The sequence below is a fragment of the Myotis myotis genome, unplaced genomic scaffold, assembly GCF_014108235.1.
Source record: "Myotis myotis isolate mMyoMyo1 unplaced genomic scaffold, mMyoMyo1.p scaffold_m19_p_6, whole genome shotgun sequence".
In the NCBI taxonomy this organism is placed as follows: domain Eukaryota; kingdom Metazoa; phylum Chordata; class Mammalia; order Chiroptera; family Vespertilionidae; genus Myotis; species Myotis myotis.
In genome coordinates, this window is record NW_023416368.1 from 53,941,449 (window position 1) to 53,966,109 (window position 24,661).

The 24,661-nt window shown below is 38.3% G+C and overlaps 1 protein-coding gene across 2 annotated transcripts; it reads right to left on the minus strand.

Annotated features, from left to right (window-relative positions):
* Positions 1–554: 554 nt before the first annotated feature.
* Positions 555–23,932, minus strand: PRMT9 (protein arginine methyltransferase 9). Of its 2 annotated transcripts, XM_036312917.1 has the most exons (12): positions 23,575–23,932; positions 21,180–21,328; positions 17,105–17,341; positions 16,422–16,589; positions 13,179–13,281; positions 12,223–12,329; positions 10,243–10,435; positions 8,495–8,678; positions 5,126–5,843; positions 3,351–3,504; positions 1,492–1,614; positions 555–1,216 (listed from the first exon to the last, which is right to left on the minus strand). In XM_036312917.1, exons 1-12 carry the CDS (start codon positions 23,761–23,763, stop codon positions 1,001–1,003), a joined length of 2,541 nt encoding a protein of 846 aa, XP_036168810.1. In that variant the 5' UTR covers positions 23,764–23,932; the 3' UTR covers positions 555–1,000. The 2 variants fall into 2 exon arrangements, with proteins under 2 accessions (XP_036168810.1, XP_036168812.1); XM_036312919.1 differs by lacking the exons at positions 13,179–13,281; positions 17,105–17,341; positions 21,180–21,328; positions 23,575–23,932 and having other exon boundaries at positions 16,422–16,552.
* Between the last annotated feature and the right edge of the window lie 729 nt (positions 23,933–24,661).

The window sequence follows — 24,661 nt, forward strand, 5'->3', positions numbered from 1 at the left end:
TCTATTTCAAGTCTTTAAAAATTAGGTCAATTATTGTATATTTCTTACTATGCATCCAAATCAAACCTTTGAACAATACTGGTTTAGGTTTAATTCTTTCTTGAATTTATCGTTTTCATTTTTTCTTTGCCAAAGCAGACCAGGAAAAATGCTTCCTTCATAAGATTTTCTTTCTTTCCTCTTTTAATTACATTTAGCTTAGCGTTTAAATTCTTTTTGCATTCCCAAATCACAAAACCTAAGAAGTTATTTCAAAAGTACACCCAGTATTTAAAAGAAGCAAGCTTATAATTTACAAGTAACCATAGCCTCAGTCTTCAGTGGAAGCCAACTTTTTGATGTTTCTAATTATAAGTTAGGACTTAAGGAATAAAGCCAAGATACCTAAATATTAAAAGTTTTGCTTTACTTTCTAAAACATGAAAATGAAGCCTTGGCTGGTTTGGCTCAGTGGATAGAGTGTCGGCCTGCGGACTGAAGGGTTCCAGGTTCGATTCTGGCCAAGGGCACATGCCCGGGTTGCAGACTCAATCCCCAGTAGGGGGCGTGCAGGAGGCAGCCAATCAGTGATTCTCATCATTATTGTTTCTATCTCTCCCTTCCTCTATGAAATCAATAAAATAAATAAATAAAGCATGACAATGAAGATGATTCAAAATCCTTTATAGCTTTAGCACATAAGTAAAAGTGTTTAGTAAAATTTAATCTATAGTGAGTAAACTAAGCAATAAAGACCAAGTTTTCCTAATGTAAAAACTAATGATTTGCTGCAGACTTCCTTTTTCAGAAAGGAAGTCTGCAGCAAATATTTTTGTAATAATACTACTACATAATGTATCTTTTAAATACATTTTATTAAAGGTCAATTTTTTAAAAAATTTCATCAATACAAGGAATTAAGTCTTTCTATCCCCCACTTTATGATTACAGTCACACTATTCAGAACAGAAAAGTTGTGTATTTGCTCTACGTAAACAGGTTTTCACCAGAAAACTGCTCTTCAGTGCTTCACTGTGATGCTGACGTTGCTTTTGTGGTGCTGGACATGGAGCACGAGTTCCTCCCCCATTTCCACCTGGATGGGATTATCTAAAACAACTGCAGCTTGTTTCCAGTGGGATACTTCACTGGACGTATCTAACCTAATCTCATCATCAAGATGCATATGATACCAAAATGGAATGGCGGTCACTTGTCCAGATTTACAAATGTGTACCTAGGAAAGTTAAGAAATCGTGAGAATTTCATCAGAACAAATAGACTTGAATAAGTCTTTGCCTTGTTAGTCAATATTAGATCCAAATTTCATAAATATATTTAATTAATAACCTATTTTACTCTATTTACCCAAGCCCATTTTTGCATATTGTTCAGAAAAGAAATAAACATTTAAATTTTCAAAGGAAGTGGCTAAAACAATTTTATGTACATAAAGTTTACCTAGTTTAAGATAATTGTTCTGTTATGACAAGAGTAATTATTTTAAGTTACCTTTACTTCTCTGTTAGAGGTATTCAAATATGGAGTCATTAAATCCAGTCTTAGGAGTTCCACTGGCTTGCTTAAAGGTATACAAGGCAGTGAGGACAGGTCCAAAAATGCACGAATAGGTACCTAAACAAAGTACAAATTGTTCACTTTTATTCAATTCTTTTTATGGCCAACTGATTACTTTGTACTTGGCTCAGTACAATACAATGCTTTTTTCATTTAGCTCAATTCTTAGATCAATCTTAAGGTAAAAGGAATTTCATGATCCCAGTTTTACAGTTTAGGCAGGTTAAATCATTTGTTTAAACCATGGTTTCAATTATCTATGGATTCTTTGCTTCGATGGAAACAGATTAAATTTTTACTTAAGCCAAACAGCTCAAAACTTTTAAACCAAGGATGTCTTACGTGTGAAAGATGAACTAATAAGCTAATAGTATAACATGAATTATTGAATTTGAGAAAATGTCAAATTCAACCAAACAACTTAATAGTGGATTTTGTTTGAAAATAAAATTTATTTCTATAAGGCAGTGATTCTCAACTTTGGCTACAAATTAGAATCACCTAGGGAGGCTTTAAAATCTGACCATTCAGGCCACACATCAGATTGATCTGGAGTTGGGTTCCAATTACCAGTAGCTCTGAAAGTAGTCATGCACTGCTTAACCAGGGGATATGTTCTAAGAAATTCATCATTAGCAAATATCACAGAGTGCACTTACACAAACCTAGATGGTACAGCCCGCTACTGTAATTGTGCGATGCTTTCCTGTGGCTGGTAGTGCAGTAGGTTTGTTTACAACAGCATGACCACAAATACATGAGTAATGCGTTGCTCTATGATATTACCATGGCTATGATGGCATTAGGCAACAGAAATTTTTGAGCTCCATGACAATCCTATGGGACCACTGTTGGATATGTGGTCCTTAGGTGACTGAACATCATGTGGGGCACATGACTATAGAGTTAAAATTGACAACTAACTGCTATAAAGTGTCCCATCACTTTCGCCTCATTTGAAATTAAAAGGAAACAAAAAGTGCCTTCCTGCCTGGCGGGTGTGGCTCTGTGATTGTCAACCTATGAACCAAGAGGTCCTGGTTCGATTCCCGGTCAGGTCAGGGCACATACCAGGGTTGTATGCTCAATCCCCAGTAGGGGGCGTGCAGGAGGCAGCCGATCAATGATTCACTCTCATCTTTGATGTTTCTATCTCTCTCTCCTGTTCCCCTCCTCTCTGAAATCCTGTCTGAATAAAATATTAGAGACACAGATACATTAACCTCTCCCTGGACATCCTTGAAGGCATCCATCCTTCCTTAGGTTGATTTTTATCCATAAGTTCCTTTGCTCTAGGAAACTGATAATGATCCTAATCCAGCTAAACATAATCCTATATAATAAAGAGCTAATATGCAAATGGTCATTGCACCCTCGCCCCTGGGCCAGGGGACCTGGTGCCTCGCCCCCCCCACCCCCCCGCCCCAGCACCAGGCCAGGGACCTGAGGCCACGCTCCTCGCCCTGCGGGGCTTGACAGGGGTGGGGTCAGCCAGGTCTGGGTCTTGCGTGATTTCAAGGCGCATGCAGGTGGGCGAGGACTTGACTCTGGGTCCCGCGGCACACCCCAGACTGACAGGAGGGAGATTTTCATATACATTTTACTAATTTTCTCTCATCTCTGACACTTCTATTAGAGAAAGGGCAAATAGTAATATTAAAATATTTCCTCTAATTAATTCCCTTTTAATGTACACGAGTTTCGTGCACCGGGCCACTAATGACTATATAAGATGAGAGAAGGTAGACTGTGGATAACAGCCCCATGGTTGAATTTCTCTTCTAGGCACTTACCTGGAACTGGTTAATAAAAGGTGCTATATTTAATCCAAGAGTTCGTGCTGTTCCTTGAACAGCATTCTCTTCTACCAGTGTCTGTGATTCCACGAGCAACCCAAACATCAGCACATACTGAGGAAAAATCTTGCCTCCAGATTGTAGCAAACACCTAGAGAAAGAGAAGTGTTTTAAAAAAAGCGTCTTGATGCCCCACATTTTATCAATACCAACAACTAAATCAAGATAAATTAGTGAGCTACAAATTATAAATAGTCTAACAGACTTTTCCAGATAAAAAGCTGATGGAAAAGTTTTCAATAGGCAAGCAGGCTGCTCCATAGTAGCTCTCCCTAAAGGCCAAATCATATACAGGTAATTTGATGAGCACAGTATCAGCAAGGGAAGTTAGAGATGATTCCTTAATACAATGGCACCAGAATAATGGAAACAAGCCATGCTCCTAAACCAGGATAATCTCAGTAAATATGAGCACATGATCATTTAAATTGTAGTAAGTCCTACATACACATTACCCTAAAAATGGACTCTACCTTGACCCCAATGCTTTACTCATATTTGTTATTCCTTTCCTATTAACTTTTTATCATTTTAAGTAGTCAGGCAGAAACTGTGCCAAGGTCATTCTCAGCATCTAGAAGGGTTCAGGAATCTGGAGAAGGGGCTGCGAGAAAATAAACTAGACATGAAATATAAATTTGGAAGGCATTTTTCAGGGGAGCCAGGGAAGGCTTAGCTTTAGTAACTAAGCTCCCCAAGTCTCTGGACCCCTAGCTTTTTATTAACACATTTTGCCCTATAGCAAAGCAGATTATATATATATATATATATATCTCAAAGGTAAAGTTTGGTAAACAGTAAGATTATCAGATTGGGGGAACTGCCCTTAGCTGTCTGGCAGCAGGCAATAATATATGCAGATTTTCAGGTTTGGGGAAATGCTTTCAGCTATTCCAGCAGCAGGTAATATGATTCAGCCCTGCTGAAGCCGCAAGTTCCATCAACCTTTTGATGAACTTCTTGCATTTATGACCTGCTGGAATCTACAGCAAAACTGAATTTCCACAATTGGTAAAATTATAGACCTTGTAACAAAATTATACAGCTTAAAAAAAAATTATACAGCCCTTAACAAAATTCCTATCTATGCCTTTACTAAACCCGATAAAATTTTAACCCCAAATAGCCACGAGAGGGTACCATTCTATGAAATTAGCAAGCTGGCCTGATCGGTTTTGCTCAGTGGATAGAGCGTCGGCTTGCGGACTGAAGGGTCCCAGGTTCAATTCCGGTCAGGGGCATGTACCTTGGTTGCGGGCACATCCCCAGTGGGGAGTGTGCAGGAGGCAGCTGATCGATGTTTCTAACTCTCTATCCCTCTCCCTTCCTCTCTGTAAAAGATCAATAAAATAAATTTTAAAAAAAAGAAATTAGCAAGCTGAAATTTGATTTTTTTCTTAGTTACCTTGAATATCTATTTTTATAGATCTCTACTTATTTCCCATATTATACTAGTATATAGGCAGTCCAACCCCAAAGCAGGTTCACTCTTCTTCACATCTACGATGGAGGGGGTCCTTTGAGGGGGAAAATCAGTAATTACATGCACACAAAGAGAAAGGTCTCAAGTCACAGGTCCTGAAAAGCAATGCTTGAGGAAGATACAAAATCATGAAATCATTTGTACAGTTATACCATTAAAGAACTAAAAGAATTCACATGAATTTTAAGTTAAAAAAAAAAAAACCCAACAGTTATATTTTGTGTTTTACCTGGATATTGCAGCTTTTTCCATTATTTCCTGCTGTATGAGCCCAGATGGCTCAATGACATCCAATATAATTATACTCCACAACTTGTCTGATTTGGGCCTTTGCAACACAGCAGATTCGTCTTCCACATGTCTCAACCAAAACTCAAGTGTTTCCTTAGGAAAGTGATTGGCTTCAGATATGAGGTCCAGAGTGATGCGATGCTGGTCTTTCTCCACAGAACTGTAAGGTTTAACCTGCCCCAATGTGCCAGCGATTATAGGCAGAACAGAGAAGCCTTCAGACACATCTAGCACATAGAAAGGCTCCGAGGCACTCTGTTCAGAATCATTCTGTCCACTTCCACAGCTCATCTCACTGTCCTGGCAGTGGGCGTCCACGGCCTGGCACAGCTTCTCTGGGGTCAGTGAAGACAGCACTTTCCTCATTGCCATTTTAAAGGCTTCATGATATGGAATGTTATTAAGCAAAGCAATTTCTGTGGATTCCAGTACACATGTCTGCTCCACAGCATCTGGTTTACTGGTCTGAAGGTTAGCCAGGGCACTACAGAGGTCAGCCTCATTTCCTAAAGACAGCAAGTCTTTATTCTTGGTAGAACTTTGTCCAACATCCATTTCATATTCCGAACTGAAGACACTGATACTCTGGACTCTTAAGTAGCAATCCTGACAAGACACTTCCATCATCACATGGTCCCCAGGCTTTATCCAGTAGTCTTCATAAGAAAGAAAGAAAATAATTATAATTGATGAATACAAGTGTTTATTAGCCTTATGATCACATAAACACATCTGTCCTCCCATTCCACCAACCCTTCCCATTTTTTAAATCACTACAGGGAGGATTATATATATTAATTTAATAGAATTAAGTGAATCAATCTATTAATTTCCTACACACACACACACACACAAAAAAAAAAAAAAAAAACCCTAGGAAAATCTCTTCAGCTTTACAAAGGGAAATAACTGAAGTTAAAGATTCAATTAACTCAGTCTAATACAGAGATTCAAGAGTTACATTATTGGACCTTAACTATCAGTATTTAGTGCTTTCCCTACAATCATTAGATATCCTTTGTGTCCCCAAACTGGAGGTGGGAAGGGCTACGGGGAACTCTCAATTTTCTTTGGCAATGAAGCTGACAATAACAAAGAGAGATGAACTTAAGGGATTAATACGAAACCTTATGTTAGCTTAAAGGGCCATTATTCTTTTCTCTAAAAGTAATTTCTAAAAGAACAAAAGCAGCCCTAATTGGTTTGGCTCAGTGGATAGAGTGTCAGCCTGCGAACTCAAGGGTCCCCAGTTCGATTCCAGTCAAGGGCATGTACCTTGGTTGTGGGCACATACCCAGTAGGGAGTGTGCAGGAGGCAGCTGATCGATGTTTCTCTCTCATTGATGTTTCTAACTCTCTATCCCTCTCCCTTCCACTCTGTAAAAAATCAATAAGATATATTTTTTTTAAAAAAAAGAACAAAAGCAGTATTCACTAGAACCATATCAGTAATATCTCTTAACCATCTTGCATATTTGAAAATATAAGGAAAGAATAAGTCCTACAATAAACTGTGTCATGCTCTTTTCCATTAGTTTTCACTTAATGAAACTTTAAAATGTGAATGTACAATTGCAATCTCTTATCAGCACTAAAGCAGTTGAAAATACAAATTATTCTTCTTGTGTTTAAACATTTAAAACATGTCCTTTCCCAAGAAAGATTAAAAACAAAAAGACCATGTGTCTAAGTTACTGTAAGAGACTTAAAATAAATAAACACAAATAGAAAATATCATTTAAGCACCAATCACTATGGTAAGCATTTTACATCCATCATCTCTATTAATCCCTACTACAATCCTGCAAGGGAGGCAGCAGCATCCCATTTTACACATCTCATACCAGAAGCTCTGAAAAATAACCAGCAAGGACAGCCAGGGAGTCAGAAAGTAGCAGAGCTGAGACCTGAATCCAAATCTACACAACTGAGTCTAAAAACACCATACTAGCCACAACCCTGCGCTGACTTCATGACTTAATGACTATGCCAAATCAGATCCTTGATTAGGAAAAACAAGTAACCACTTTAAAAAGCAGAATTTTTCTATGCACTACAACTGCTGTGAAATACACTGAAACCCATCAATTGCTGGTCCAAAATATTTTCTATACAAAAAATATCTTTAATATAGAATTTCCTTAGAGAAGTCCATAAATTCATGAACTCTCTAAAACTACAAACTTGTGTACTTATATGAGTGTGTGCCTTTCGAGGACATGGGGCTCCACAGATGCCATCAGGTTCTGTAAGCGGTAAGAACTCCTGCATTAAAAGTAATACTTTTTGCCCTGACCAGTTTGGCTCAGTGGATAGAGCGTTGGCCTACGGACCGAAGGGTCCCAGGTTCGATTTCGGTCAAGGGCATGTACCTTGGTTGCAGGCACATCCCCAGTAGGGGGGGCATGCAGAAGGCAGCTGATCGATGTTTCTCTCTCATGGATGTTACTGACTCTCTATCCCTCTCCCTTCCTCTCTGTAAAAAGTCAATAAAAATATATTTTTTTAAAAAGGTAATACTTTTCTGTTTTATTAAAAATGGGCTAGCATTGCTCTTATCTACTGCTGGAGAAATGATTTAATAATAGATTTTTTTTAAAATACATATTTTATTGATTTCAGAGAGGAAGAGTGAAGGAGAGAGAGAGAAATATCAATCATGAGAAAGAATCATTGACAGGCTACCTCCTGCACACCCCCTACTGGGGATCGAGTAACCCGGGCATGTGCCCGTGACTGGAATCAAACCCAGGATCCTTCAGTCCACAGACTGATGCTCTATCCATTGATCTAAACCAGGTAGGGCAATGACAGATATTTTCGAATAGTATGCAGAAGAGTTGTGTTTTAGTTTCTCTTATCAACCTACATATATATTATTTAAAGCTACTTTTAAAATAGAAAAAGAAAATTCTCAGAGCTGTCATCAGTCTCCCTTGACTAGAAACTTCAAAGTGATTTTTTGACAATGCCTCAAATGCTTAGAGGATTAAAACAACAAGTGTAAGAAAACGAACAGAAAAAAAAATTAGACAAGGTCAAAATCATATATGCTCACTGCTTAATCATCACTTGTACTTTTTCATTTCATTTTTCCAGCTTCCTTGCATTATTATAGTGTCACTGGATTTTAAGAGCTTGTTTATAACTAAAGATGTTAACCATTTCTCATGCATTGCAAATGATATACCATGTTTTTTGTTACTATTTTACTCTGCTGTTTTACTTTTTGGTTGTATCAAACTTGTGCATTAAATATAATCATATTCTGTTTAAAAAAAAAAAAAAAAATTAGACAAGGTAATACCTGCAAGGTCATGTACGGGGTAGACAGCTTGTTCCCAACATGATTCCTCACTAGGACTTGTGCACAAACTATGTTCATCATCAAGCTGGAGTACAAACCAAACCACAATGGCATCTAGTATGCCTTCTTTAATAACAGGAACACCAATTTTATCAGGTTTTCTAGTTGCAAGACTTTTTAATTCCTACAAAAATATAAAAGGATTTTATACACTTAATATTTGCATATCCCAATATCATATCACTTTCCATTTCTGCAAGTACTCAGTCTGGCCATAGACCCCGGGGACTTGATATCTTGGCACTCCTGAAACCACTTAGGGCACACTGATGGGAAGCTCTGATGTATCACAGTGGAATACATGCAGCTATTAAAAACAGGGAAGCAGATACATATTACTGACATAGAAAGAAGTCCATGCTAAACAGGGTGGGACAAAGTAGGTTTACAGGTGTGAGTACATGAAACACTGAGTTCATTCTGATATTATTACTTATTATTATTACTTTTCATATGAAGAACTACAAACCTACTTTTGCCCCTCCCTTATTGCTGAATGAAGGCAGTGTGAGTGGCAAAGCAATAGAGATTGTTTTGTTTTTTTAAAAGTGTGTGTGTGAGAGAGAGAGAGAGTGTGTGTGTGTGTAGAATAGAAAAGCAAGTCTGAAAAGATGCATTTGAAACCAGTAACCTGGGGAAAGAAGGACTTAAGTTTTGTTTTTTTTAAAAAGACACTTTTTCTTTTTCCTTTCTATTCTTCTGTATTATTTTAAAGTATTAAACAGGCAGATATTACTTTCAAAATTAAAGACTTAATAAAATGTATTTTTTATTGTGTCAAAGAAAAATTAAAATAAGAAAAGCTTGAACTAAGAAAAGGATAGCTTCGGGGTACTTAGCAGCTGTAATCACCTTGTTCTCTATGTGATATCAGGGAAAAAATGTTCTTGAAGCTCAGCCTTAGTAAGCAATGCCAAAATGTTCATTTAGCTCTAGATCACTTCAAGAAAAAGCTGGTAACAATTAATAGGAGAAAGCTTTTATTAAATTATAAAAATCTTAGGCTAAAATGACTCTCACAAAGTCTTCTGTCCCCAGATAGGTTTCATCTAAAGAAATGTATATACTTGAACATTTAACCTTAATTAAAGAGCTTCAAAGAAGGATTTTGTTACTTTTCTCGATTCCTTTGGGCACTTTCTTTGTATATTCACTTCCTTCCACCACTCAGCAACACACACATAGAGACACTGGGGTGATCAACTTATCCTGGTTTACACAAGACTATCCTAGTTTTAAAAGTCAAAGTCCCACATCTCAGGGACTTCTTACTCCTCGGCAAACCGAGATGGCTAGTCACCCTAAAAATCATACAATCCAGAGATGTGGATTACTATTCATTTGGAGGAGTCAACTATTAATTTGGGGAACGTTAATGTAAGCAACAGTTCTTTCATCTGTATAGCACACAGATAAGTACAACCATATTACAAGATTCTTGCCTGAGTGACCTAAGAACACATGTGAAAACACCTGGCATATTAGACATTCCCAACAAATGTTAGGGATTTCTTATCTCTTTTTTTTAAAGTGAATAATTTCAGGAGGGAATTCTGGTTACTGTTTAATCATTTTCTTTAAATGGAATTCCATGCAAACGAAAATAAGACTGTCTTATGTATTAATTATTTTAAACAACAGATAAAGTTTAATGCTCAAAAACAGTAATTGAACTTTTTTTTTTTTACCTGAATATTATTGAAATCTACTGTCATAATTTCAAAGCACTCTGTCAAAGCCAAATATCCACCAGGAATTCGACTCATCTTTTCAGTTGTATAAGGTTCAACTGTTTCTTCGGTATCTACAGAAGAATAAGTTGGACTCTGAAATTTCACATTTGTTGGCAAACAGATCCCAGCAATGTCCTTAATGCCCACCCTGGTGAAAGAGGAGATAAGAGAGGGGAAAAAAAGATGAGGTTCTTTTTTAGAATCAAGTAGCATCATCTAGTATTGTATCCATCAAAAATAAACATAAAAATAAAATAAAACTTCAGAGACAAAGTTTTCCTTAACATAATTATATACATAATCACTAACTATAAAGGAAAACATAATGGGTCTACATTACAATTAAGAACTTCTGCCCATCAAATGATACCCAACCCTAGCTTCTCAGTGGTTAGAGTGTTGGCCTCTGGACTGAAGGGTCATGGGTTCAATTCCAGGTCAAGAGCACATACCTTGTTGTAAGTTCGATCCCTGACCACTATCAGGGGATGCATGCAGGAGGCAACCAATAGATGTGTCTCTCTCACATCAATGTTTCTCTCTCTCTCCCCTTCCCTCCCTGTCCATTCTCTCTAAAATATCAATGAAAAAAATATCCTCGGGTGACGATTAAAAAAAAAAAAGGTACCCAGTAAGATAGGAAATAGTCAAGCCATTAAGTAGGAAAAATTTGTAATACATCTATTCAACAAAGGGCTCCTATCCAAAATATATTTTTAAATTCCTACAAATTAATAAAAGAAAAACTGAAATTGACAAAAGACTTAAACGCTTCACAAAAGAGCATAACCAAATGGACAATAAACAAAGAAAAAGCAAATAGATTTACTGATACTTTGAAAACAAAATATAATTTACACACACACACACATTTACTTACACAGAGCTAACATTCAACCAGTATACTCTAATTCAGCCAATGTTCTGATTAAGGCCACTATCTATGTGGTCAGTGCACTGTGCCCTACCAATCACTACATATTTTTTACATATCACCTGTAATATGCATAGAAAAGTATAAGGAAGAATATATAATAAAGATGGACAATAGTTATCTGGATGATTTTTTTCTTTAGGATTTTTTTTCCAACTGATTTTTAGAGCAAGGGGAATGGAGAGGAAGGAAGAGACAGAAACATCACTGTGAGAAACATCAATTGGCTGCTTCCTGCACACCCTCTCCAGGGATTGAGCCCCAACCCAGGCATGAGCCCTGACCAGAAATTGAACTGGCAACCTTCAGGTGCACAGGATGACACCCAACCAACTGAGCCACATGGGCCAAGGGCACGATGATTATTCTTTTACCCATCAGTATTTCCTAAAATATTTGTATGTTACATTTACTACCAATAAGTAATTGGAAGGGGGGGGGGGGTCCTTAAAAAGTCCTCAGAAAATACAGATCAACATTTTAGCAAAATAAAACACTCACGATGCTCAAGAACATGTAAACAAGAAACTTCTTTAACTAAAAAAACCTTTTTATCATAGTTGATAAGTAAATCTTAGCATCTCATGGGTAGAAAGATCCTTAAATTTCATTCACCTCAATCACAAAAGATTTACTATTAATAAAGTTATTAAGAATGAATGAGAGAAATAAAGTAAATTATTTTCATGTTGGAAATTTTTACTTTACTTTCATCTAAAATCAGTGAACTTAATATTTTCCTATGTGAATCTATCACATAGGAAAAGGATATAAGTTGTATCAAAATTAATTTTCCACTAGGAAATTGAAGCTGGTTTTAATCCTAGAATCCTAAGTTTTAAAAAATTCAAAAAGAAAATTAAGATCTGAATAAACATCATGAATTTAAAGGTCAGAAAACTACAAATTCTCTTTCAAATAAATATTCATTAACCTTTAAAGTATAGTCAATCCTTTAAATTATAATTTTTTAAGTAATTGCTATTTCAATAATCACTTACCTATGATGTCTTCTTATCTCTGCACATTCTACTGCCATGCCAAATATAACAGCACTTGCTGGTATAACTTTCCCATACTTTCCACAGTTACCATTTTCACCTTTGGTCTAAAAATATAACAATAAACATCAGATTCAGTTACATTTATGCAAAAATATATAATGACAACATCTAAAAATTAATAGAAAACTAAAGAACAATAGGTAAGAATAAGCAGGTTATGTTTTTTTTTCTTCAAAGTTTATTTTATTTTCATTGCTCTATGTATGTACTTATATATATTATATATACATTTTTTTAACAATACAAACAGGAAGGGAAGGAGGGAGGGGGGGTTATAAGGGTATAAATATGCATATGGCAAAAAACTACTGGATATTGACTTTAGAAGCCAAAATCACCATTACCTACTTGAAAAACAACCTGCTCTTCTTCTCAATTTTTAATTAGTTATTTTAAATCCAAACCACTTTCTGTAAGTAGTGAATTCTTATTACATGTTAAAATCATTTCGTTCATAATATGTATTATATAAACCAAACCTACAATTTGTAGGCCACTGTAAAGGATTTTAATGCAAAATATAATTCGGCAATTACAAGAGTTAGTCACCTGAGTCAAACTAGTGCCTTAAAACCATACCAAGACAGTTATTTCTAAACTCTCAATAATTTGCCAAAATTTCAAGCAGTGAGGGCTGTGAGACTGAAAGTTCTTCCTTTCTCAATCTCACTCAAGAATTCAATAGTTAGTCAGTCCCTTCACAATACAATCTCAATTCCTATGAATTCCTTTTTGCCTGTATACCCCATTTGGGCACACAAGTATACACTGCATTATGTTAGTAAGTGTTTGTGGGGTGTATTTTTTATAGATTTCTTTGTGATAGGGGCTCAATGAATATCTGTTAAGATAATGAATTCTATATCAAATTTACCTAATTTCATGCTGCTTACCTTTGGCTGCAAAAGTAAATGCTCCCATGCATGAATCAAACTCTCCACAATTCCTTCTCCAAATAAACCTGCATCGACAGTTTCTGTTACAACTAGGGACACTCTACAGAATGATTTTTTAAAAATACATGTAAGTAAAATATCATGCTTTTATATAAAGATGTCAAAGCTGAGAAAAAAAATGAAGAGTATATTACAGAAACAGTCCACAAGTAAAATTTCCTAACACATTTCATTTTTAATATTTACTCTTGAAATGTGAAGAACTTGACTCTAATGTTCCTCAGGCTCCTCTGTATTCCACTAACTTCTTGGGGGCGGGGGAGGGTGGCACAACCTGCAGTTGACTCTGCTGCCCCCTCAGACTCTTTTCATTGCCTAAATCAGCCGTTTTCAACCTGTGGGTCGCGACCCCTTTGGCGGTTGAACGACCCTTTCACAGGGGTCGCCTAAGACCATCCTGCATATCAGATATTTACTTTACGATTCATAACAGTAGCAACATTACAGTTATGAAGTAGCAACGGAAATAATTTTATGGTTGGGTCACAACATGAGGAACTGTATTTAAAGGGCCAGAAGGTTGAGAACCACTGGAAATCCTTAAGAGCGGCTCATACCCATTAACGTTACCAGTCCCTCCCCTTAATGCCGACTAATTGGACTTCCATGCACAACACTATATAAAAACACTGTGCATCATCAAGGACTCCCCTACTTATCCAAATAAATAATCTCTCTCAGCTTTCATTTTCCTTGATCTACAAATAATATTCAATGCAGGTGAGAAGCCCTGCCTCTCAAAATCCTTCTCTACCTTCATTATCCATGTTTACCGCTTACATGTTGATTGTGCCTCTCCTGTTACTTCTCTTGCTTTTTACCCACTACCTGTGAGTTTTCACAAAAGTCTAATCCACAGAACTCTGATCATCATTCATTTTTTCTTTCTAGAAATTTTCATCCAAAGACACACCAAAATGATTTTTTTCTCCCTTCTCTAAACTTCTTTAGAATTTATTGTATCATTCAGTGTAATTAGAAGGTAAAAAAAAAAAAAAAAAAAAAAAATTTTTCTGACTATTCCTATCTTCCTATCTAGATTATAGGTGCCTTGAAGAAAAAGAACAACTTTAGTATCCCCCACAATGCCTAGACACAATATTTTATATATACACACATTTTCAGTACTTATAATTACATACATTTACAAAGTAGAAGGTATTGCAAACATTTAGTCCAACATCATAAATCTCTAGATTTGTTCAAGGTCAAAATAAATTAATAATAGAATCTGTATTGGGTCCTTCTACAACACTATCTGTGAGAAAAATTTATTTACTATTATTATTATTATTATTATTTAGAGAGAGGAAGGGAGAGAGAGAGAAACATCGACTGGTTGCCTCCAACACATGCTGCAACAGGGGATGCAATCCTAAACCTGGGTATGTGCCCTGACGGAATCGAACCCACCACCTTTTGGTGTACAGAGCGATGCTACAACCAACTAAGCCATACCAACCAGGGAAGTAAAATGTAAATAACTCTGATTCATGCTATGGACTTAACTGTGTACCACCAAAATTCATATAAGTCCTAACCCACAATGTGACTGTATTTGGAGAGAAAGTCTTTAGGAGGGAATTAAGGTTAAATGAGATCATTAAGGTGGATAGAACTGGTATCCTTATAAAACTGAAAGAGACACCAATGATCTCTCCCTCTCCTCACATGCACAGAAAAAGGCCATTTGGGAACACAGCAGGAAAGCAGCCATCAGCCATCTGCAAGCTAGAAAAAGAACTCTCACTAGCACCCTTTGATCATGGACGTCTAGCCTCCAGAACTATGAGAAAATAAATGTTTGTTGTTTAAGCCATATAGTCTGCAGTATTTTGTTACAGTGGCCTGAGCAGACTAAGACAATTCAGGACACTGTTTCTATAAAATGGGTATAATTATCTGTTTCAACAATCTAATAGTACTTCTTTGTAAGTACTATGTAAATATAAACATTATTATACATATATGAAAGAAGATGTTTTAAAATCATAGTCCAAATGATAAGAATCCCATGTAATAAAAGGCTAACATGCAAATAGAACAATGGAACAACCGGAACAATCGGTCGCTATGACATGCACTGACCACCAGGGGGCATGTGCGGAACATAGCAGGCATTGACCGTGGCTGGATGGTGGAGCAGGTGAGCAGGGGCGCCAGACCAAGGCGGGGTACTGGTCACTGTTATCGGGGTGAGCCTCTGGTGGTTACTGAAAATTCTTTGCTCCCACGTGCCATGGTCCTGCTCAGCACTCACACCTGCTGCTGGCGCCAGCCCCGCTCTCACTCACAGCCTGCACCTGAGCCACCTCTTGCACAAAATGTAGTAAGTCCACCAAGGTTGATCAACTCATATATTATTTTAGAGTAGAATTTTTAAAGTTATTGACTACATAGGAGTTATTAATCCATTTTTACAACTAGAACACTAAAATGAACAAAGGTACAGTAACTTGCTAAAGGTCAAGTTCATTTATTAAGTCCCTTACCACAAATTTTTCTCAAGATCTTTAAATATTTATTATCAAGAATATGACCTGCCCTAGCTGGTTTGGCTCAGTGGTTGGAGCATCAGTCTGTGTACTGAAGGGTCCCAGGTTCGAGTCCGGTCAAGGACACATGCCCGGGTTGCAGGCTTGATCTCCCTGTGCAGGAGGCAGCCAATCAATGATTCTCTTCTCATTGATGTTTCTATCTATCCTCCCTCTCCCTTCCTCTAGGAAATCAATGACCTTATGGCCCTGCCCTGTGTTTCTCAGTGGGTAGAGCATTAGATGGCACAATAAAGGGTCACAGGTTCGATTCCCAGTTAAGGGCATGTACCTGGGTTGCGGGTTGGCTCCCCACCCCAGGTCAAGGTGTGCAGGAGGCAACCAATTGATGTGTCTCTCTCACATCAATGTTTCTCTCTCTTTCTCTCTCTCCGCCACCCTCCTTCCGTTCCACTCTCTGAAAAGCAAGGGGGAAAATATCCTCAGGTGAGGATTAACAACAAAAACGGCAAAAGAATATGATCTTACTATGAAAACCATCTTATGCTAAACTATCCTATATCCATAACTTTATAGTATAAAGGTTTTAGCATTTTTGTTTGGACTAGAAACCAGCAACGCAAATATCTTACTTTTTAAAAAATAGTGGATTATAAATACTAAAATTAGTTCACATTTATAATACCTTTCGGGAATGTGTTTTGGAACTTCTATCTCAAGCGACTTCATATGTAAGAGTTTGATTCCTGCTTCCATCTTGTTCGCTGCCACTACATCACAGGCGAGTTCATACATGGTCTGGGATAACTCACAGGCATACACCGAGTGCGCTCCAGCTCTTTTAGCAAACATACTACAAGGGGAAAAGTGCTCCATCAAAAAAAATAATAATTCACTGTCTTTTTTCAAGTATTAGTGGAATTGTGATACTTAAACATGGGCTTTCTTTTTATTCTTTAACACAACCATTATTCATTCCAAATTAAAAAATGAATTAATATTCTTGTCAAGAAATAAATCATACAATAAATCATGATGTCCAGCAGATTAAGAAAACAAAACAGGCATGAAGAATACTAATAGACTTAAATAACTAGATTCAACCAGAGTATTAATATAAAAATTCTACTGAAATTCATTATTCAAAATTCCAATAACCCCAAATTTTTCTTAGTAGTTAAGTCCAGTTCTTGATAAAGCAAAAGTTACAGTGAAAAATATAATAGTTGTATGAATAGTCATAATAAGATTATGAGAAATAAATTAAACTCTATTTTTAAATTCCACAGGTAAATATTCCATATTTGGTAAATCTTTAATTTACATTAGTATACATGCATATGTAATTAAAACACAAGTACAACAAACCTTAGTATTCCAGTTCCTGCTCCAATATCCAAAACACTTTTGGACCCCAAACAAACTGCCTTTTGGATTGCTGCATTATAAATCGTATTCCTTTTGGTGTCATTAAGCATGATAAAGTGCCAACGTTCCACCAACCAATTTGCAACACGATAAAAGTTCTCCTTCGCATCACTGAAATCAGGGTTTAGCTTCACTGCTTTATGAAAATATCCAGCTGCTTCATCTCTAAAGCCCATTCTAGAGTAAAAAATGACAGACAAAAAATTTAACTCTAGGCTATCAATTACAGTGCCTTCATCCATGTCACTCATCTGGCCTGAGAATCCCTCACCAGCACATCAAATCTTACTCAACCCAAGTGTCATCTCTGGGAAGTCTTCACTGAGAATTGCAATCCTTCATCACTTCTTTCTTTTCTGAACCCCTATTATATTTAGGCATTCCAGGACCCTAACAAGCGCTTAACTATAAATTACTACTGTACCATGTATAGTAGAAGCGCTCAGTCATCCTTCATTTAACCAACCTAACAGAACACCAGTGCTTTCTAAAAGCCATTCTCTCTGTAAAAAGGTACTAATATCTATGGCTAGTAGGCTCCTCTCTGGGCTGCCTACATACCATTTCTCACAGCAACTGAGCTGAATGGTCATCAAGAGTCAGTTGAATTGGCTGCCAGACCAGTTTATACCGGTTGTACTTGTTACCATCATTACATATTTTACTGAAAGGTTACAGAAATGAAATAAATATGACTGCAATAAAAAGAGCCACTGTTTCCAAGAACACTAAGCTAAATGTTTTGGAAAAAATCAAAGGCGAGTCATCCAAAAAATTACAACTGAATTCAATGTGATAAAATAAAAAATACAAGAGAAAGGGAAAAAACTATCAAACCATCCAGAACTATTATAGTTTCTTAAACTATCTATCTAATAAAGATAGACAGTTCCACCCCTTTTGAAGTACCGAATCCTTTATAAACCAACTAGAGGCCTGGTTCACGAATTCGTGCACCAGTGGAGTTCCTTGGCCTGGCCTGTGGGATCAGGCCGAAACCGGCTCTCCAACATCTCCCGAGGGGTCCCAGATTGCGAGAGGGCGCAGGCCAGGCAGAGGGACCCCTCCAGTGCACAATTAGGACCGGGGAGGGACGCAGGAGGGCTCCAGGGCGTGTCTGGCCCATCTCACTCAATCCCGATCGGCCGGACCGCAGCAGCAAGCTCACCTATTGGTCAGAACGTCTTCCCCCTGGTGGTCAGTGCACGTCATAGCAACTGGTTGACCGGTTGACTGTCTGCCCCTGGTTGTCAGTACACGTCATAGTGAGCAGTTGAGTGGCCTTAGCATATCATTAGCATATTACTCTTTGACTGAACAACCGACTGGATGACCGGACACTTAGCATATTAGGCTTTCATTATATAGGATAGTTGTACTGCACATGACTAGTATTTCAGCAGCACTCAACTAGTCCAAACTCTTTTCAACAAGCACGTTCCCTGATTAAATGTTTGGATTTAAATTCCTAAAGGCTTACTCTCAATTTTTGTATTAATCTGTCATTAATCTGTCCACACATTGTGGTCCACACATTGAAGAGAACTGAGCTAGTAGAACCCTTTTACACTCAGATTTCTTCACAAGCACCCTGAAGCATTCTATCAACTTGAAAGAAACAGAATCAGCCCTAGCCAGTTTGGCTCAATGGATAGAGAGTCAACCTGTGGACTAAAAGGTCCCAGGTTCTATTCCGGTTAAGTGCACATGCCCAGGTTGCACGCTCGATCCCCAGTGGGGAGCATACAGGAGGCAGCCAATCAATGATTCTCTCTCATCATTGATGTTCTATCTCTCTCTCCCTCTTCCTTCCTCTCTGAAATTAATAAAAATATATTTTTTTAAAAAAAGAAACGGAATCAGACTATTCACTGTATGATTTAAGCAAGAAAAGGGAACTCCAAACAGGAAACCGCACTCTAACAAAAGGCAATCAATCGCCCTACATAAAATGAAGTTACTCATATTATCTTTAAGTATCGTGAAGACAGAGCTGTCTTATTCTTATTCAGCAACTGCCAAAGCATACAGTACAATGCAAAAAATAGACCGTAAGTAACCATTATTTGTCGAGAAACCAACTTAGCAATGGATATTTTAAAATTTCAAAATTTGAACGATCTGTTAAATCAATGCCAAGCCTGCATCTAATCATTTCCTGGGTTTACATTTCCCTTAGGCTTGACCCTTAATGTATAATTCAGTTTTCTTAAACTGCAATGCTAATCTAAAAAATACATGATCCACTCAAAGTACATCTTTTACGGAAACACTCATGTGTCCCAATAACACCAATGAACTATAAAAATGCCTTTTTTCTTTTAACTAGAAAAAAACATTATTTCCCTGACTAGCAATTTAATGTATCTTAAATCTGACTGGCTAACACAAGGAGACACTCCAGACACCAACTTTATCTCACAAATATCAGGAAAGGAAGCTATCATTTACTTTGGAAATCTTTTTCTCCTGGAAAAGTGATTCCTTTGGTGGGGAGTAAGTTATACACTGGTTTTTTTTTTGGTTTTTTTTTAAATATATTTTATTGGTTTTTTACAGAGAGGAAGGGAGAGGGATAGAGAGTTAAAAACATTGATGAGAGAAACATCGATCAGCTGCCTACCGCTGGGGATGTGCCCGCAACCAAGGTACATGCCCTTGACCGGAATCGAACCCGGGACCCTTCAGTCCGCAGGCCGACGCTCTATCCACTGAGCCAAACCGGCTAGGACTATACACTGTTTTGATAAGAAAAATAGAATGGAACAAAAGCTAAGAACCCCTGTCCTAAAGAACAAAGGTAAACTATACATCAAAAGCCACATTCACATTATCACAAATTCTGAACTGACATTGTCTAAATTCAAAATGTTGCATAGTTTTACATCTCCCCTGAAGCAAATTAACACCAAGTTTTTCTGTTGTTTTTTTTTTCAAAAATAGTTCACCAACACTTACAATCTGCCAAAAGTGTAGAAGTGTAGCACTCAAATTGTCGGTTAAATTGAGTTTATTCTAAAACTTAAGTCTTATCATGTTATGATCATTATATGTGTGTAATATGGAAATATAATTGAGTCCTATAAAGTAATTTTACTTGCATAAACTAAAGAACTACAGAAAACGTTGAACTTAAAATGTAGATTTCCAACTAATTTGAAGAGTTACTTAAAAATCTTTTTAAATTAAATTTCATTTAAATGGAGAGTTGGCTGCTAATTTGTAGAGATGGAGTCTGTGTATCAGAATCAGGTTAGCTGTCAGTGTAAACAAACAAGCCACAGTTGACAATCTGTCTTATTTTCCTAGTTACTATCATACTCTGCAACTAGAAACTATCAAATATTTGTCTCTTAAAGGAGTACTCATTTCACTCCACCAGCCATTTCGACTAAGACTATAGTTACATAACTGAGGCTGACTAATAAAGTCTGACACAGGTATTTCTTATATAGAATTTTTCATAGAAAAATAAAACTTAATGTGACCAGATGAGCAGAGCCAAGAAGTGAAACCAGATTTATTAAAACAAATCCAAAACAAAAATTTCTGGTATTTTTATCAGTCCTAATTATAAAGTTTCTAAGGAGAGTAGACAGAAATTCTAATGGCAAATTTTGGCAAGTTCCAGAGAACAGATTTACAAGTTCCCTGGAAAAGCATCACAGGACTTCTCTGCCATCTGGGAACCACGTTACATCCGCTTCGCAAGGTCTGGATCTCAGCCTAGTGGGGGGACACTTCCCTGATACTCACCTCAGCCTTAGGGACAGTGGCTATTATACATTATGTGATAATTGTATTAAAACTGCTCTGTTATCACATATTATGTCTGCTATTCCTATATTCTTCTGAGTTCTCTTTATAGCTTATTAGCTAATCCCTCTTTACTCTATCCTGTTACAGTTAATAATTCTTTATATTAAACTTTCCCTGTTCAAATTACTTTACAATTTATCCCTGATCCGGGTGATACAGAATAATTCTTAACAAGTAATCTGAAATCACTACACACCTGAAGAGATGCTCCCCCATACTATTGCAAATCACTTCATCATCAGGAAACAGTTCCAGGGCTTGCTCATAGCAACCAAGTAAGTCTTGTGTTCTACTGAGGGCATCAAGCTCTTCAGCCCATCTGAAGAGTGTATACTGGAAAGTTTCCTTTACAGAAGAGAAAATGGCAAATTAGTCAATAACAAAAATGAGGAACGACAATACAACACATGTTGAAGATTCCCCAGAGAGTAAAACTATCATCTTAAATTTTATTTATCTCTAAAAGGCACTGTTTGCTAAACAAATACATAAATGAATAAATTTTACCATTTCGTGGTAGTAAATTAGACAGTTTGACCTCTAAATTCTCTCCACCCTTAGCTGCAATTTCACATTCTCCACCTATCTCTTTTTTGTGGGCTTCTGTGTTTTGGGAGTTTGTCTTTGGCCTTCTTCTCTTTTCTCATCCATCCCCAGTGCATTAACTATCACCTGTGTGTTGACAGATGCTACATCTGCCATCTCCAATCCTGACGCTCTTCTGAACCTCAGCTTCATAACTTCCTACCAGTCATCTCAACCAGGGATTGCACCCTTCGTCACCTCAAATTCAGCTCAACTCAAATATTTCCTGGACAAAAATCAGTGTGCAAAGAATAGCATGAACAACATAAATCCTGTTCCAATCCTCACAGAGGCCTTGTAGAGAGCATTTTCACATACAATTTTGAAAAAAATTTAAAATGTTCTATACGAATGCTCTCACACAGGATATAAGGTGAAGGTACCACCTGACCGAAAACCATTTAGTCACCTTATAATGCTACCTTAACTCCAATACAATTAGTTTCAAACCCAGCCTGTTCTCTCTCAATGTCTTTACACCTGTCACCTCCTCTCCAATCCCAGTGTTACAACATAATCTGGCCCTTTAACCACTTGCTGGACTGTCACCCTCCCTCCGATTACATTTCCCTCCAGTCTCCACACTGCAACACAGTGGAAAGAGAGAAGGCTTTAGTCATGCCAGCTTTAACATGAACACATTTTACATCATCTTCACATATTTTTTACAGAAGAGTTAATACCTGAAACTGAATTCTGATGAAGTTTACTAGAGAGCCAAGAATATAAGGAAGAAGAGTCTAGGGTGTGACGGGGGAAAAAAGCACAGATTATATGAAATGGATTAGAGAATCAATAGGTTAAGGTTGGTGTGGCTGAAGTGTGGGTATGGGGAGTAACAGGAAAAAAGACTAAAGAGACTGGTATTTTTCAAAAGCCCAAAGAAACACAATTTTGTTCTGCAGAAAACAGAGCTAGTTACTGAATGCCAGGCATTGAAATATGAATTTTAGATGTACTTTTCATACACATTAAATATCTAGTAAAAAGATATTGTCCCAGTTTTACAAGAGGAAACTAAGGAACAAAGAATAGAGGAAATGCACTCGAAATGACCCATTATTCCACTGCTACCTAGAAAAGCAAACTGTATCTAAACATATCATCTTCCCCTCCTTTAAGCCAGCTGGTCCTAAAATTCACACTAAATTTATGTGAACTACAAATTGGTATCTATTGGATGGAGGTCAGGGTTGTTGTTAAACATGCTGCAGTACACAGGACAGGCCTCCACAACAAAGAACTATGCCACCCAAAATGTCAGTAGAACTGAAGTTGAGAAACCCTGAGTGAAATAAAGGAAAGTCGTTTGAGGCTGAAAACTGAAGCAAAATTAAATCCCTTTTGCAAATATAAATTCTAAAATAACTTGGAAAAATGTACCGCATTTCAATAGAATAACTGCCACAAATAATCTGATAACCAAATCTAAAAGAATGCATCATCAAATGAATACTTTAGGCTAATTCCAAAATGTATCCAACCACAGAAACCCGTAACATTCCTGCTGTATACAGTAGGCACCAGTGCAAAGGCCCTGAGGCAGGGACATGCTAGAATTCAACATAGGAAATGGGAAGTGATCACCAGAGGCCTCATTTGCAATAGAGCCTTGGGAATCTGAGCGAGAAGGAAATTTTGAATTAGAAAAGTGATGTCATCTGACTTCTGTTTTGTAAAGCTCACGCCGGTCGCTGGCTTCATCGGGGTAAACCGCAGGACAGAGCCTAGTTGCAAGCCTATTCCAAGTCTGCAGATGACTGAGGCTTCCACCAGGGTAGCAAAGGTGGTGACAAGTGGTAAGATTCTGGACCTATTTTGAAGGTGGAGCAGACAGGATTTTCTGATGGGCTAGCTGTGGGTGTGAACAAAAGAAGTCCAGGCTGAACAGTAAATAGCAACAGCAACCAACTTAGCCCCCTTCTCCCAATTTATTTATGTCTGTATTTACTCTTCGGAGAACAGAGGACCTGCCAGCAAGGGGGAGAAAGAAGGGCTCTCCTCACCTTCACATCGTCTTTCAGCTCCGGCGCCAAGCTGAGCACAAGGAGGTAGTGGGCGTAAGCGGTGCCGAAGTCCTGGGTGCGCATGCAGTGCTCGGCGCTCTGCAAGGACCGCGACACCAGCTCGTCCCGCCCGGCTGCCCGGGCGCCACTCCCGGCGCCGCGGCGGGGCCTGGGCCGCGAGTTCGACATGACAGAGTCACCTCCCTAAGCCAGAGCTGGTGTAACCAAAGGGAAGATGCTTTGGTAAACGGGACGGAACTGCCTCGATGGCTACGCGTGCATGTGCCTAACGAGAGCGAGCACCTAGAAAAGAGTTAGCTTCTGCAGCGGGTGAGCGCGCACAGCCCCGCCAGGCGGAAGCCCCGCCCCCCTGTCTGAAGGGCTCCGTAGAGCTTGACGCACAGCCAACCAACTACGGACGCTGGTGGGCAGCGCACGCTACGCGAACGTCAGCGCGCCTGACGTATGCACGTCGCGGTCCGCCCCTTCCCGTAGGCGGGGGGGGGAGGTGCGGGGCGCCCACTGCGCGTGCGCGTGGGACATTGCCTGTAATGGTCTCTTCTTGGCTTGCTCCCTTTTTTTTTTTGTTTTTTGTCCCCCCTGCCTGAAACCAGAGCTTTCCGTCCCCCTTCCCTGGCCTTCAGGACTGGTGACTTCAGCTGCAAGACCTCACTCTACAGAAGCTGCACCCACCCGTGAGGGATGTGGATGAATGTGGGGAAAGACCGTCTGACTTTCGTGGTGATGCCTTAGGCCTTTGGATTATGAGGCACCAAATCTCAAAATGGCAAGACTGGAAAGAACCCCGGAAATAACAAAAGCACCTTAGGTGTGGTAGAGGAAATGCTTTCACTGGCATTAAGTCACCCTCACAAAGCCCTGTGAGGTGGGCCTTTTGGGTCATATTTACCTTAAAGACAGAATGGGAGGCAGCCTGAGAAGTGATTGCCCAAGATCACGGACAGTTAGTGGCATTGGTTGGCTTGGCTCAAACCCCGAGTGCCCTGATGGCCTGTTCAGTTGTGTTAAAACGAGCTTAGGGTTTATTTCACTGTTCAGTGTGTCACCGCTGTATGGTGGTTATATT